A 13447-nucleotide genomic window follows, 5' to 3' on the forward strand; every position below is an offset into this window, starting at 1 on the left:
CAGGGCCAAGGCTGCCCAGGAGAGAAGCTTGATGTTGGGGAGGAAAGAACCAGGCCCAGTGGTCCAGCAGCAGGCCGTGGAGTGGGAATGGCCTGACTACAGCACGGCCACAGCAGCGGGTCTGTGTCACAGACGTCGCTATGTTGCCGACTCTCCATGCTCCCATAGCAAATTCTCTCGAAGGGGCAGCTAGCAGGTGCCCCTGGGTCATCCCCAAGAGGGAAAACCAGGTTTCCTGTTTATCCACCGCACTGCCTCTTGATCTCAGGATTGTCTAGACCCTGGACCTTTTTTTATTTTCTTTTTGGGTCACACCCGGTGTTGCACAGGGATTACTACTGGCTCATGCACTCAGGAATTACTCCTGGCGGTGCTCGGGGGACCATATGGCAGGCTGGGAATTGAACCCGGGTTGGCTGCGTGCAAGGCAAACAGCCTACCTCCTGTGCTACTGCCCCAGCCCCTACACCCTGGATCTTACCGTTGCTGCACACACGCCATGGGTTTTACTGCTCAGAGTCAAATTTCAACCGCTAATAAAACACTAGGGTTACTGACCATCTGGTCTTCTCCCTACTGTCAAGAAGTTGAACTCGATTTCAGAGGGATTTGCGTGCTCTGAGCTAGAGAGGCTTCAGGTATGGAGTTTACCGTGGACCATTCTGCGTGAATGTGGGCAGGGCTGTCTTGGCCTGAGGACTTTCGGCACCTCCCACACTTCCTGCAATTGAACAAGACTCCTGCAGTGATGGGTCACATGGGCACAGCCCCCATGCTTACGAAGGCTCCTGGCCCTGCAAATTCCACTTTCTCTGTTCCCTCCCTCCCCTGCTTTTTGGGTCCCACCTGTAGATGCACAGGGGTTACTCCTGGCTCTGCACTCAGGAATTACTCCTGATGGTGCTCAGGGGACCATATGGGATGCTGGGAATTGAACCCGGGTTGGCCGCGTGCAAGGCAAACGCTCTACCCACTGTGCTATCACTCCAGCCCCTTTTCTGTTTCTGATGTGATAAGTGATGCTTATTACAGACAGCTGGGTTAGGTGTCTGCCTCCCTCGGCCTGTTAGCCCACCGAAACCTCCTTTATTCCCCTGCATTTCTCCCGCAATGCCAGCCCCTAGATGTGTCTGTTCCCATCACACTTTGGAAGAAACTATCTTGTATCTATTCACTTTCATAGAATGCTACACCCTACAAATTTGTCTACACTCGTCCTATTAGTTATCTGAGTGTGGAGGTGTTTTGTTTTTTGGAGGAGGCAAGATAAATTCACACTTGCTTCTCTTGATTTGGGATAATGGAAAATGGATCGAATTGATAATAGGATAGCTTTTTGATCCATTTCATCTATTTCCCTAAGGCAGGTAACGAAACTAGCAAATGGCATGTATTTGAATGTGCCAGGCTTGAATATTTGGGAATTGTGATATTTTTCTGGAGTTTGGAAACAAAACCAAAGTTCATCAACACAAAGCAAATGTAACTTTAAGAAAAAGGAACTGGATGAGGCAAAACTTCCACTTGTAAAATCATTTTATTGGTATAAATATACATGTGAATAAAATACCTTCAGCCTGTAATGTAAGTGAATATTTGTGAAATGTCTTAAAAAGAGTAGTATTTTGATTCTTTTTTTTTTTTACAGGTGTCAAAGTATTCTTTTCTTAAAATCACACATTAAAAGCTAATATGCAGACAAATTAAAGGCCTTCCCCAAACACAAATATTCATAAAATCTCATTCCAAATCAACTATGTACATTAATCTGGGCACACGGTCGAATCAGTCTGCTTCTCTGTCTTCGTGACTGTGCTGACTGATGGTCCTGTCAAGGTCACCGACCAAGTTAAAATGTACAATTCCACATCAGGAAGGAAGAAATTCCCCATGGGAGAACATCAAAACCATTCCCCAAGATCTAATATATATAATTTATACAAATCATTAGTGTGCTCTGTTAATATAATTACAATGTGCAATTGCATACATCAAGAATAAATTGCTCTAGCGAGTCAAGTGCAGATTTGACACAGGTACACGCAGTTAGTACCCCACCGTCAGCCGGGTGGTGTGGCGGCCGTGTGTCCAGTTACTTCATTGACCTCCCCAAACTCATCTTGCAGGGTGCACGGTAGCTGCCTCAGAGAAATTCAAGTAGGGCCCAGGGAGGACTGCTGGCTTTCATTGAAGGCCTAAGGAAAGGAAAGCTTAGAAATGAAAGGCCAAGGGTTGGGAGGAGCCCAAACAAATGCACTTTGATGAGAAAGAAAATGGATCTGTTTCTTTGTTTTTTTCAAAAAAAGGAAATAAAGGAGAAGAAAATCGCAAATCAGCACCAAGAGTAGAGCAGCGGGAAGCAGGAAGCGGTGAGGTGAGGCCTGGTTCCTCTCTGACGGCTAACAAAGCAGCCTGCGCAAGATGACTTTCCCACGGGCAACCTTTACACAAAAATAAAATCTTTTTCTGCTTCTTCCCCGGAGTCACTGGATTTGCTGCTTTGCTGGCCATCCCTACTGGAGGACCACGGCTTTTGTTCTTGATTCTCCTGGGCCTGCTGGCCCCAGCTTCTCCTTGAAGCTGGAACAGAAAAGGAAGGAAGCCGTTAGAGTCCGAGACGGCAATGATAACCAGTGGCCTGACCGAGGAAGGGGGGGACCCTGGAGAGTGGACGGGTTCAAGGACGACTCGCAGAGACAACAACGACATTGAGAGACGGGAGGGCAGTTAAAAAAAAAGCAACCGACAACAACCAATTAAAACAAAGAGGCGAGAAGACCCCAGTCTATGGGAGGGAGAAGCTCTCATAGATGGGGTCAAAAGAGACTCTGAGGAAAGAGTCCTGAAGAAGAATGAAAAGTGAAAGGAGGGAGGGGAAGAGGCAGGCTGAGTGTCACCTCAGGTGGTCTCAGGTGACAGGGAGGGGAGGGGTCCGGGCAGAAAGGAAATTTCCCTCTGGGCTCTTACGCTGTCAGATTAACATCAGGCAGATTCATGGGAGAAAAGAACAAATTGAATTATATCTGTAAGGAGACTCTACGTGGCTGTAAATACTCAAGTCCATGGAGCAAAACGAGGGTATTTATATCCTGAACTCCGGGACGGGAGAGAGCTTGGGGCTTCAGGGAGGGAGGAGGTAAACTCACATGAGGAAGACCAGATGCTCTGTAATTAGATGCTACCCTGCCACGGAGATAACCACTAAAGCCCCTAAATCTGCTTAAAACTCCAACTCATCAAGGGGCTGTCAAAAGTTTCTCTGACTCTTCCGTGCCTCCGCTTACTTTGGCCGGTAATAAGCCACAGGCTAAAGTGATACGTCTTGGGAAGGCCAGATCCGAACCCTGTGGCGAGGCTGTCTTCCAAGGATAGGCTCTTAATTTGCTGGCGGTTCCTCAAGGCCTCTCACAGACCTCTAGACTCTCTTCTTTGGACACAGGATATGAGAAAAGGCCCCAGAAATCTCAGGTAGACCTCGCCGTGTCTGACGGCGGGAAATGAACAGTTTAAGGTCTTAGGAGAATCAACTAATACACTAGAACAGTCAGTCCTCGTGGAACCAGCCTGCAGGTACAAGAACCGCCATCACCGTGGCCTTTCCTGATAAGGCACGTGAAGGCTCGGCTGAAACTTCCCTCAGCAAGGAGGGCAGGATAGACTGGAACTGATTCTTGGTTGCCTCCCTCACAACTAACTACCCTGCAAGGAATTAGGGTTTAACACACTGACACCAGTGTTGCAATGTTAATTCAGCTGCAGCCAACTGTGAGCCACTGGTGGTACACCCTGGGTGTCAATGTGTCTAAACTAGATCCCTTGTCTCACTCAAGCTCATGACTTTTGTTTTTTCTGAGGGGGGCGTTGTGGTGGGAGAGGGGAGTGGTTAGGCCACACTTGACTGTGCTCAGGGCCATTTCTGGCCCAAGGGTTATTCCTAGCTCTGAAGTGACCCCTGGTAGTGTTAGGGTGGGGGCGGGGGGATGTGGTACAAGGGATCCAAAGCAGGGTCAGTGACTGCAAAGCAGGTGCAAGCCTTGCCCCTACTATCTCTCTGCCCCCTCAAGCTTATTTTTTTGCAAATTATATCACAGCTTCATCATTATAACTCCTTGGGGAAGTTTAGACGCAAAACTCCAGCTGGGATATTTAGATTCATGAAATATTACTCACTGTGTCTACTGCACAGACATCGCTTACGTATCCATAAAACTAACAGACCCACAATCTGTGTGTGGCTTGGAAGAGGGGTATGGCTACTTCTAGAAGTTCAAATAATCTTAGCAAGAAAACATGGCCTGGGAAAATGACAGGATTCCTCTACTGCATCTAAGAGTTTTGATTTTTGCCTTATGTTAAAAAAACTCACCCTTGCCAGGAACTGGCTATTTAAATGTCTAACTCACTAAAGAGGGTTTTGGGAAGAAAAGTACATGAAATCTAATCGTGAAAATGCTAACATAGTAAAGCCTTCTCCTGCCAGTACCGTTGTCTGGGCAAGATTCTGATCTCCAGACAATAACATTTTTAATTTTTAATTTTATGAAATTTATATTACCCAGAATTCTGAAAAAATAAGCCTTCCAGATCTTACCTCAAAAGTACAAAAGTGATTTTGTTTCTTTTCTCTTTCTTTTTTTTTTAAATGGACTTCTTTTTACCCAACAATTCTAAACAAATTCTCAGATGGTTAGAGAGAAAATAACAAATAAATATTACAGTTGATTTTTACTTTTTACCTTGCATTGGGTGGGTATAAAATCAAATGTATTTTTTTTTAGTTGGTCCTGTGAAGGCTATTAATTAAGGCTTTTAATTAAATCAGGTTTGGGGCAAAAAGGTAGTTTTCTACAGTTTTCCCTTTATTATAAAACCTATTTGGTAGTATCTTAGAGTTTTCAATTTCAATGTATATACTACAAATCAGGAGGAAATAGAGAAGCTGATATCTTCACTTTTAAGGTCAGATACTTTACAATAATCTAGCTTTAGATCATTATTAGCAATATGTGCTACAAAACCTTATTTATTTTGTTTTTAAACTAAAATGAATTGTTCCACAGGGCCGGAGACAGTACAGTGGGAAGGACTCTTGCCTTGCATGCAGCTGACCTGGGTTCATTCTCTGGCACCCCAAATGGTCTTCTGAGGCAGCAAGGAATAAGCCCTGAGCACTGTTGGGCATGAACCCCAAGAAACTCAAAAATAAATAAGAAATTGTTCCTCTATATCAAATGACTAAAAAATAAATTTCCAACCCTCTAAGTTCAAGGGCAGAAATAACATGGTATTACATCATTCATCTTAAGAGCCAACATTTGCTCTAATTAGTCTGAAAAACATTTCATCAGGTGCTGGAGTACTAGTACAGTGCATAGGACATTTGCCTTGCTGTGGAATTTAACCCAGGTTAAATTCCCAGCACCCCATAGGGTCCCCTAGTACTATCAGGAGGGATTCCTGAGCACAGAGCCAGGAGTAAGCCCTGAGTACTGATGGGTGTACTGATGTATCCCCCCAACAAAAACAAAACAAAATAAAATAAAAAAAGAAACCCAAAAGACAAGAAAAGGAAAAAAAACAAACAAAAACCAAATCAACCAACCAACCAAAACTAATCAAATAAAATGTTTCATCCTCCCCAAGAGTTTAGCTTGCCTGGTAATCCCAAATCTAATTCAAGGGGAGCCTGGTAGCCATATGAGGGTCTGGGATCACTCCCCAGCACCCATCACCCCAACCCTCAAAACAAACTGGAAAAGAAATTCATATTACATGATGTGAGCCAGAAGACCACTCTAGAATAATGGAGAAAGTCATGAACCAAAAATGTCTGTCATGGACAAAAACTGAGATAAACCGCAGATTCGGCTCACTGTAGCATTACTAATTAAACTTCAGAGAACTCTAGAGGAGGAGTCTTTCTGCGAAAAGTAGACTGTTCGTCCATCTCTATTCAAGCTGTCTTGAGTCTCTAAGCCTAGTTTTTCCAGGAGTGGTAGCTGGAGGCCTGGGGGTAGGAAATCCAGCAAACAAGAACAATTTAACAGCCTGGTTTCTAGTTTGATAATACAGAATCAGTACCACTCATAAAAGCAAAAAATTTCCTTTTTCCACCAAACACCAAGAAGTATAATAATAACATGCTCTTTCTCACACTCGCTACGTTAGGGGGACCATTTGAAAATTCATCCTATAAACACCTTCCTTGACTCAAACAACTGTGGCCGCGGTGGTGGCACTGAGGCTAGTAAGAGGATGACATTTCCTTAGTACTGAAGGTCATGGACCAGGACTGGAGCAATAGCACAGTGGGGAGGGCGTTTGCATTGCACGTGGCCAACCTGGGTTTGATTCCCAGCATCCCATATGGTCCCCTGAGCACCGCCAGGAGTTAATTTCTGAGTGCATGAGCCAGGAGTAACCCCTGTGCATCGCCGGGTGTGACCCAAAAAGAAAAAAAAAAAGGTCATGGACCAGAAAACTGCGGTATAACTAGACCAAAGAACTCAAGTCAACACAACTACTGAGTCTGAGTTTGGAAGTCAAATACTCCATCTCCCAGACCCCTAGACAATTAGTCCACGTCACTAGTGCAAACAACTTTGTAAAGGGAATATTCCTTGATTTGTTTTCCAGGTCTTGGACAGCATGTATATTTAACTGCATTTAATCAGGAAACATAATTATAATGAACTATGTTTGGTCAGTCTCCTATTAATCAATGGGCTAAATAAGACTGCTTCCTTGAAATCCCAAACCCCAGAATTTATTTTATAATGATATATCATTTTCAGTCTTTTAATTAATTCAAATGAACCTTCTCCTTAGGCAGTCTAATTTAATGCTTGACTTTTTACAAGGTTAAAACAAAAAAGTTATTGTACTACACTTCTTCAATGCAAGTATTTGCAGAGTCAAAGGGCTAAGGTGTCTCTATGGATGTGTTTTTATACAAATTTATTACCACTCCATGTGCCCTTAAATTATAAAAGACACTCAACTAAGTGAACAGGGAATTTATTCAACACAAACACTATGCCTATAATCATATTCCATCCACATTGGCAATAATTGGTTCAGAGAGGCTCAAACATGAAACCTGTCATTCTTGAAGAGGATCTGACTTTGCATGTATATGCAAATATATGCTGATTTTATGCATCTAAACTCAATTAGGTATTCATATGAAAACCTAAGTTTTTTCTCCATTTTAAGCTCCACTGACATTCGTATTTCCTTGGAGGACAACATAATGATGACTTCAAAGTTATATTCAGTAGTTGGCCCTGATTTTTAAAAATCTTTTTATGGCAAGAGCCCATAGTGTCAACCAACTGTTAAATTTCTTTGGGGGAACTTATATGGGGAAGTAGAACCCAGATCTGGAGAAAAAGGAAGAACAGAGCACTGGCTTATAAGCTATAAGCCATGGCCAACTATTTGTTGGCTATAGTTAGATTATGAGAGAAGCAAGTGATACATAAAAGAAATCTTATAATAAGATAGCCGGTACATTACAATGTTTTGTAATGTATTTTCCACCTATTTTCTCCAAGAAAATAGGACATATTTTCAATAAAAACATCACAGCTTACAATTAAATGTAGAGAGGAAATGATATGAAATTCAGAAGATGCACTTCCATATGTCTCCAGTGAAAGTAAACAAGTTACCTGTCAAATCAATATTAAAAGCCACACAATTAAAACATTAACAATCATGGATAAAATTATGCAGCATGCTTTGGGAACAATGGTCTGGTTCACAGAGACATGACTTAAGAAAATAAGAATTCTATTTTTGCATAAACAAAGCTGCTCCTAAAAGAATTAAAGAGAGGAAAGTACACACGTGATTTAATAGAATTGCTCCATTAAATGCTTTTATGTTAACCAGGGTCTATTCAGAAAGCAGAACGCTACGCAGTTCTCAAGAGTGCAGCGTTAGAATCGGCACTAACAAAACAAAATGAAAATAGTACCAACGAAATTTCTTTAATTGACTCTCCTGTAGAAATGACTGGTTTGGTTCCTGTTAATACTTGGATAAATTAAGGAGCAAAACCAGACAAGATGGTCCGATTGAATTCCATCAAAATTTGATGCCATCCGTCCCACACAGAATTTTACACCAAAGAGGTCAGAATGAAAATCTGAGACAGACATAGAATTTTTTTTTTCTCCGTGTCTTCTATGAGTTGGTGTATCTCCATCTTCATCATCTTAACTCTGATTTGGAGCTTTCATGAAAGGTCAGTGTCACGCAGGGAACAATTTGTGGTGGATGTAGAAAGTGTTTTTAATGACCTTCTGAAAATGGAAACTCACTGGTAATATTGTGCTTTTACATGATATGAGTCCGTGGAAACAATCAGTTAGATGTAAACTTGCCAAATCTGTAAATATCTATGTACCTTTGGTTGTGCTTACGGGAAAGCACTAACAGAGACAAAGCTTATACTTTACTGTTTATAGAAATAACTCTACCACTCCAGTAAATAAATGCCTCTGGTGCTCATATATATATATATATATGTATATATATATAATAAATATAATAACAGCTCTTCTTGGTGACTTTGTTTGTTTGGGGGCCACACCCAGTGGTGCTCAGGGGTTACTCCTGGTTCTGCACTCAGGAATCACTGCTGGCGGGCTTGGGAGACTATATGGGGTACCAGGAATCGAACCTGGGTTGACCGTATGGAAGGCAAGCGCTCTACCCACTGTACTATCTCTCCAGTCTCTTTTCTCAGCAACTTCATAGAGAGCCTTTTTGGTTATATTTCTTTGTGTCACACCTGGCAATGCTCAGGGGTCACTCCTGGTGGGGGTCGGAGAACCATATGAAGATGCCCGGATGGAACCAGGGTCACCTGCATGCAAGAAGAGTACCTTAACCCATTAGTCACTCTTTTGACCCCGAAAAAAAATCTCTCGCAGAGAGAAGAGTGACTATAAATGTGTGTCTGCAAACAAGGCTACAAAAAACCCTTCAGAAGTGAAGAACCAAATCTCTGGGTTTTCTCTAGGCATATTCTCTCGAACGTTCCAAGACCTGCAGATTTGGCTTAAGACTGCAGGCTTTCTTTCTTTTTTTTTTTTTTTTTGGCTTTTTGGGTCACACCTGTTGATGCTCAGAGGTTCCTCCTTACTCTGCACTCAGGAATTACTCCTGGTGGTGCTCTGGGACCATATGAAATGCCAGGGATCAAACCTAGGTTGGCCGTGTGCAAGGCAAATGCCCTCCCTGCTGTACTACTGTTCTGCCCACCTGCCCAACCTGTATTAATCCTTGATAAAGTGCTCAGGAAGGATAAAACCTCATCCTAAGGGAAGAATTCCTTTAAGGAACTCATAATATTTGATTCTATTCTTCAAGGACACTAACATTTCCTTGAAAAGATTTTTCTAATCTTATGACAGTGCGACAGTGCTACTTACAAAAAGCTGTTTAGATGACTGGAGAGACTGTACAGCACGTAAGGTGTTTGCCTTGCATGCAGCCAACCAGGGTTTGATCTCTCCAGAGCACTGTCAGGGGTGATTCCTGAGTGCAAAGCCCGGAAAAAAACCTGAGCATCACTGGGTGTAGCCTCCAAGCCAAAATAAAACAGAAAACTGCTAATCTGGGGGATGATGGGTAATTAGTGACAGATGGGGCATTTCCTCTCTGAATCAGCAATGCGTGTTCTAAAATTCCTTTTTTAAGATTAAAGGTAAATTTGAAAGGTCATTGTTAGTCTCCTGGGCTTGTTTCTCGCCCGAACAGAACACCACAGAATGTACCACGGTGCCAAATGGAAGCAGTTACAAAAAGGAACTGCTTATAAAACAGAAAAAAATGCATCTTAGAGCTTGGAAAGTTTATTTCCACTCTTTCTTCTTCATTTAAGGGTTCTAAAATGTTCACTGTAAGATCATGTGTAGGACACAAACTTTGCAATTAGTCTCAGGCTTTTCACTGATCCCTCTTGAAAGAGTATAAGGTAAAGTGCCAGGTCAATTATTCATGAAAGGTATAAACTGGGTGAGCCAAAGAATTTCTGATTCAATCCCCTTCAAATCGAATAGAAATGTATACAGATAAAAGTGAACTGGAGACATGACTGAAAATTGAACAATTAATCTATAAAAATCATAAACTATTTAAAAGGACAAGTCACCACACTCCAAAATAACTTACTAAAAAATTCTAATATTAGGCTTTTATGTCAATATTCTTTGCCCCCAATGGAAGGACCATCCTGCTGGCATTCAGAAGGACACAAATGGTTTGACTAATATTGGACCCAGTCTCAGGATAGAAGACAATCAATTAAAGTTTGTTCTTGTTAGTGCCAGTTCAGAAGCTTTGGGTCAGTGGGGGTTGACAAACGAAGGCTCTAACCATTGGTTGGCTGTGACTTCCTGTGCCCAATTGCATTCACTTCCTCTTCTGCAATGGTGGAGTACAGTTTTGGAGGTCTTTTCCTTCTATTGTCTTGATCTGAATGTCTTTTGAAATAATCTCCTCTTTGCACTACTGAGGAAAAGGGATTCATTTTACCCTTTACATTAGCAAATACATCACTGTGTCGACATTAAGAGCAAAAATATCAATAGTGAAGATTAGGTATCAGTGTATTCACCCCCCACTTAGGAGTTGAGGAACCTAACAGGTTTGTCCTGAAGAATCTGATACCCCGTTATCTGCAGAATTCAACAGCCAACATTATGGAAATGTCGTGCAAAATGAGATGAGCCCTGATTCTGTTCCCCCCAAAAAATACTAACAGAAAGGTCCCAGTTTTCCCCCTGTTGATTCCAGGATGGGTTAACAAAAAAAAAAAAAAAAGAAAGAAAGAAAGAAAAAAGAATCACATTCACCATGAAATATTCCAGAAGAATAAAAGCAATTTACCTGTTTTTCAGAAATTAGTTGGGCACGCTAGTCCAAAGGGAGGCACAGGACAAAGAAATGAAGTAAGCAGCATGGATAATGGACAAGAAAGATAGCAATGAGCACATCAGGAATAGTTTCTAAAGAAAAAGGGAAGGCTCATAAGTGGTTGTCATTCTTGGGCCACCTCAGAGGACAAGCCAATAGATAAATGAAAGCAAAACACTCAGTACCTCGATTCCCAAACAAACACTTTGGAGAACTTGAAGGCCAAGGGATACCATCAGAGTGATCTCTGTGGTTGGTTCATTCTAAGCCCAGGGGTGAGACCAATAGCCCGGACGGCTGCAGAGCCCTTATCTGGAGAGATGGAGGCCTGGACCATTCCTGAATCTGCTATTATGGGAATCACACCTACTCCTCAAGTTCTGAACTGTCTGAGTAGCAAACTCATTTCATTTCTCACATCCCGCAGAAAGAACACAGCATCGAAGAACCTTTCATCCCCTTTGGAGGCAACATACTATGAGTCATCATGTCCAACGTAATTTCTCTGTTAGATTCCCAGGCCACTGAGGCAGAACTCAAAAACACATTCTATGAACTTGAACCCAAGAGATAATCGACGGGAGGCCAATACAGAAGATGCCAGAGCCAGAGAGATCAGGAAACGCTCTCGTTCTCTCATCAGGCTGGTGGGCCTTGTTTTAACTAGCCAGTCACCTTGCAAACACTTTTCCTAAGATGTTAAGCAATTAATGCTTATGCAATCAGTAATAATAAGTCTCTCAATGAGAGACGTTACTGGTGCCCGCAATCTTCTAGCAATCTTCTAAGCTTTTCTTTGCAGGAGCTTTTGACAAGACAGGTATTCCGACTTCCGCACCCCCCACCCCCACCCCAGTCCCTTCCTCTCCAGCAGGATATTTTCAGGCACTTCCAAAGCTCCCTAATGAGACAGATCATGAATTTAGCAGTTGCAGAGAGGAGAGAAATGGGGAGAGGAACAGAAAGAGGCTGCATGTCGCGAGCAGGGCAGTCAGGAACATGCAGCACATTTGCGGACACCGCCAAGGGCTCTTCCTTGCACACCAAGATTTCCAAAGGCTGTGCTGTAATTTGAACCTGTATTTATTTAGCCCCCATGACATGCCAACGCAAGCCAGTCACTTTTCAAGGCCTTAGTTTCTTTTTTGACAGAGTTTATCAGTGTTGGTCAATACTTCACCTCTTCTTTGAGGTCCCCTGTTTTAATTCCAATACCATAATTTACATTACTGTTTACGATAGGTTCTTACATACAATGGTCCATCCCTACCACCAGAGCGCCCACTTTCCTTCACCAATGCTCCAAGAACCTGTTCCATCCCCCCCACCTCCGCCCTCCCCACCCCCCAGCTCAGTTCTGTAAACCAAGTCTCCAGTTCTGACACCTTACTATGTTCTTTACATGCCACATGAAAGAGATCATTCTGTATCTGTCCCGTAAAAAAATACCTTCCTTTACTTACAGCCAATAAGTGAGCAAAGCTTGTACCCACCCAGTAAATCTATCAAACGAGGATGAGAAAGTAGGCAACGTTATTTGGTTTATTAGAGCCCTTTAATAAGGGATAAATACTTATTATTCAGTGGGAGAAATACTTTCTATTCACTTCAACCCAAGACCACCATGAAGAAGAGGGACCAATGTATGAGGTGTAAGAGCCAGACGTCAAAGAATTCAAAAGCATCCAACAAATCCCAAATACAGTGAAGGAACCACAAGCCATGAAGGCTGATATCTAGATGAGGGTGACGACGTGATGCGCTTCTAGAAGTTTCTTAGAGGCTGTCAGTGGGTTCGGGGTCTAGAGACAATAGTTATTCTACATGATAGTTTATGAAAGTCAGAAACCCAAAGTCTAGTGTGCATTTACCAAAGTAAGGGAAAGGGGAGGGTTGTGTGTCTGTGAAGGGTGTGGACGGCATTTCAAACAGGCTATTTCTCTGCTGAAAACAATTCCAGATCCGATGCAGTAATTTCCCTCTGTTTCTACCCCAGTAAATCAGGGGGTGCATTCTGATGCCCTGGGAGTGCCCACGGGCGCCACTCTTTGAGCATGAGGAAGGTTTGAACTCATGACTGAGCCAGCACAATGAGCTAGGGCCATTAGTCCCCTTAGTCTATTAGTCCCCATAGTCCCCTTAGGCCAGGGTGGATGGTTCCTGGACAATGGAAGTTTACAACTCGGGGAAAGCTCGACTCGGAAATCATGGGACCAAGAATCCGCAAATCGAATCAGAAAGTAACACTGAAGTTGCTCCTACTTTGTTGCGAGGCAGGGCGGAAGCATCTAGTGAGTCCAGCCACTAAGAAGACACACCTGGTGTCGGTGATGCTTTTCATTCTTTGTATTGGTCCCTCTGCTCCAACAGCACAGAGAAAGCAGAATGAAGTTTCAGAACTAAGAAACGACTCGAATTCCAAAAACTGTATCTCAGGGGGACGCGAACGTATCTTAAACAGGTGCAGAATGAATGCCTTCTTCCCTCCAAAGGAAGGGCAATACTGATACAGAGAAAA

At 42.7% G+C, this 13447-nt stretch overlaps 1 protein-coding gene across 9 annotated transcripts in view; it reads right to left on the bottom strand.

Moving 5' to 3' along the window:
* Nucleotides 1-1518: 1518 nt before the first annotated feature.
* Nucleotides 1519-13447, bottom strand: part of CARMIL1 (capping protein regulator and myosin 1 linker 1) — a 349297-nt gene continuing 337368 nt past the window's right edge. For 2 of the 9 annotated variants that reach the window (XM_055126002.1, XM_055126004.1), the window contains 2 exons: nucleotides 10390-10521; nucleotides 1519-2580 (listed from right to left, as the gene is read on the bottom strand). In XM_055126002.1, the coding sequence (XP_054981977.1) occupies nucleotides 2444-2580; nucleotides 10390-10521 (269 nt within the window). In that variant the 3' untranslated portion in view covers nucleotides 1519-2443. Of the gene's footprint in view, nucleotides 2581-10386; nucleotides 10525-10902; nucleotides 10930-13447 lie in introns of those variants that run through there. The other 7 variants (XM_055126001.1, XM_055126003.1, XM_055126005.1 and 4 more) reach the window with 5 other exon arrangements.

Source organism: Sorex araneus, chromosome 2 (assembly GCF_027595985.1).
Source record: "Sorex araneus isolate mSorAra2 chromosome 2, mSorAra2.pri, whole genome shotgun sequence".
NCBI classification, from domain to species: Eukaryota; Metazoa; Chordata; class Mammalia; order Eulipotyphla; family Soricidae; genus Sorex; species Sorex araneus.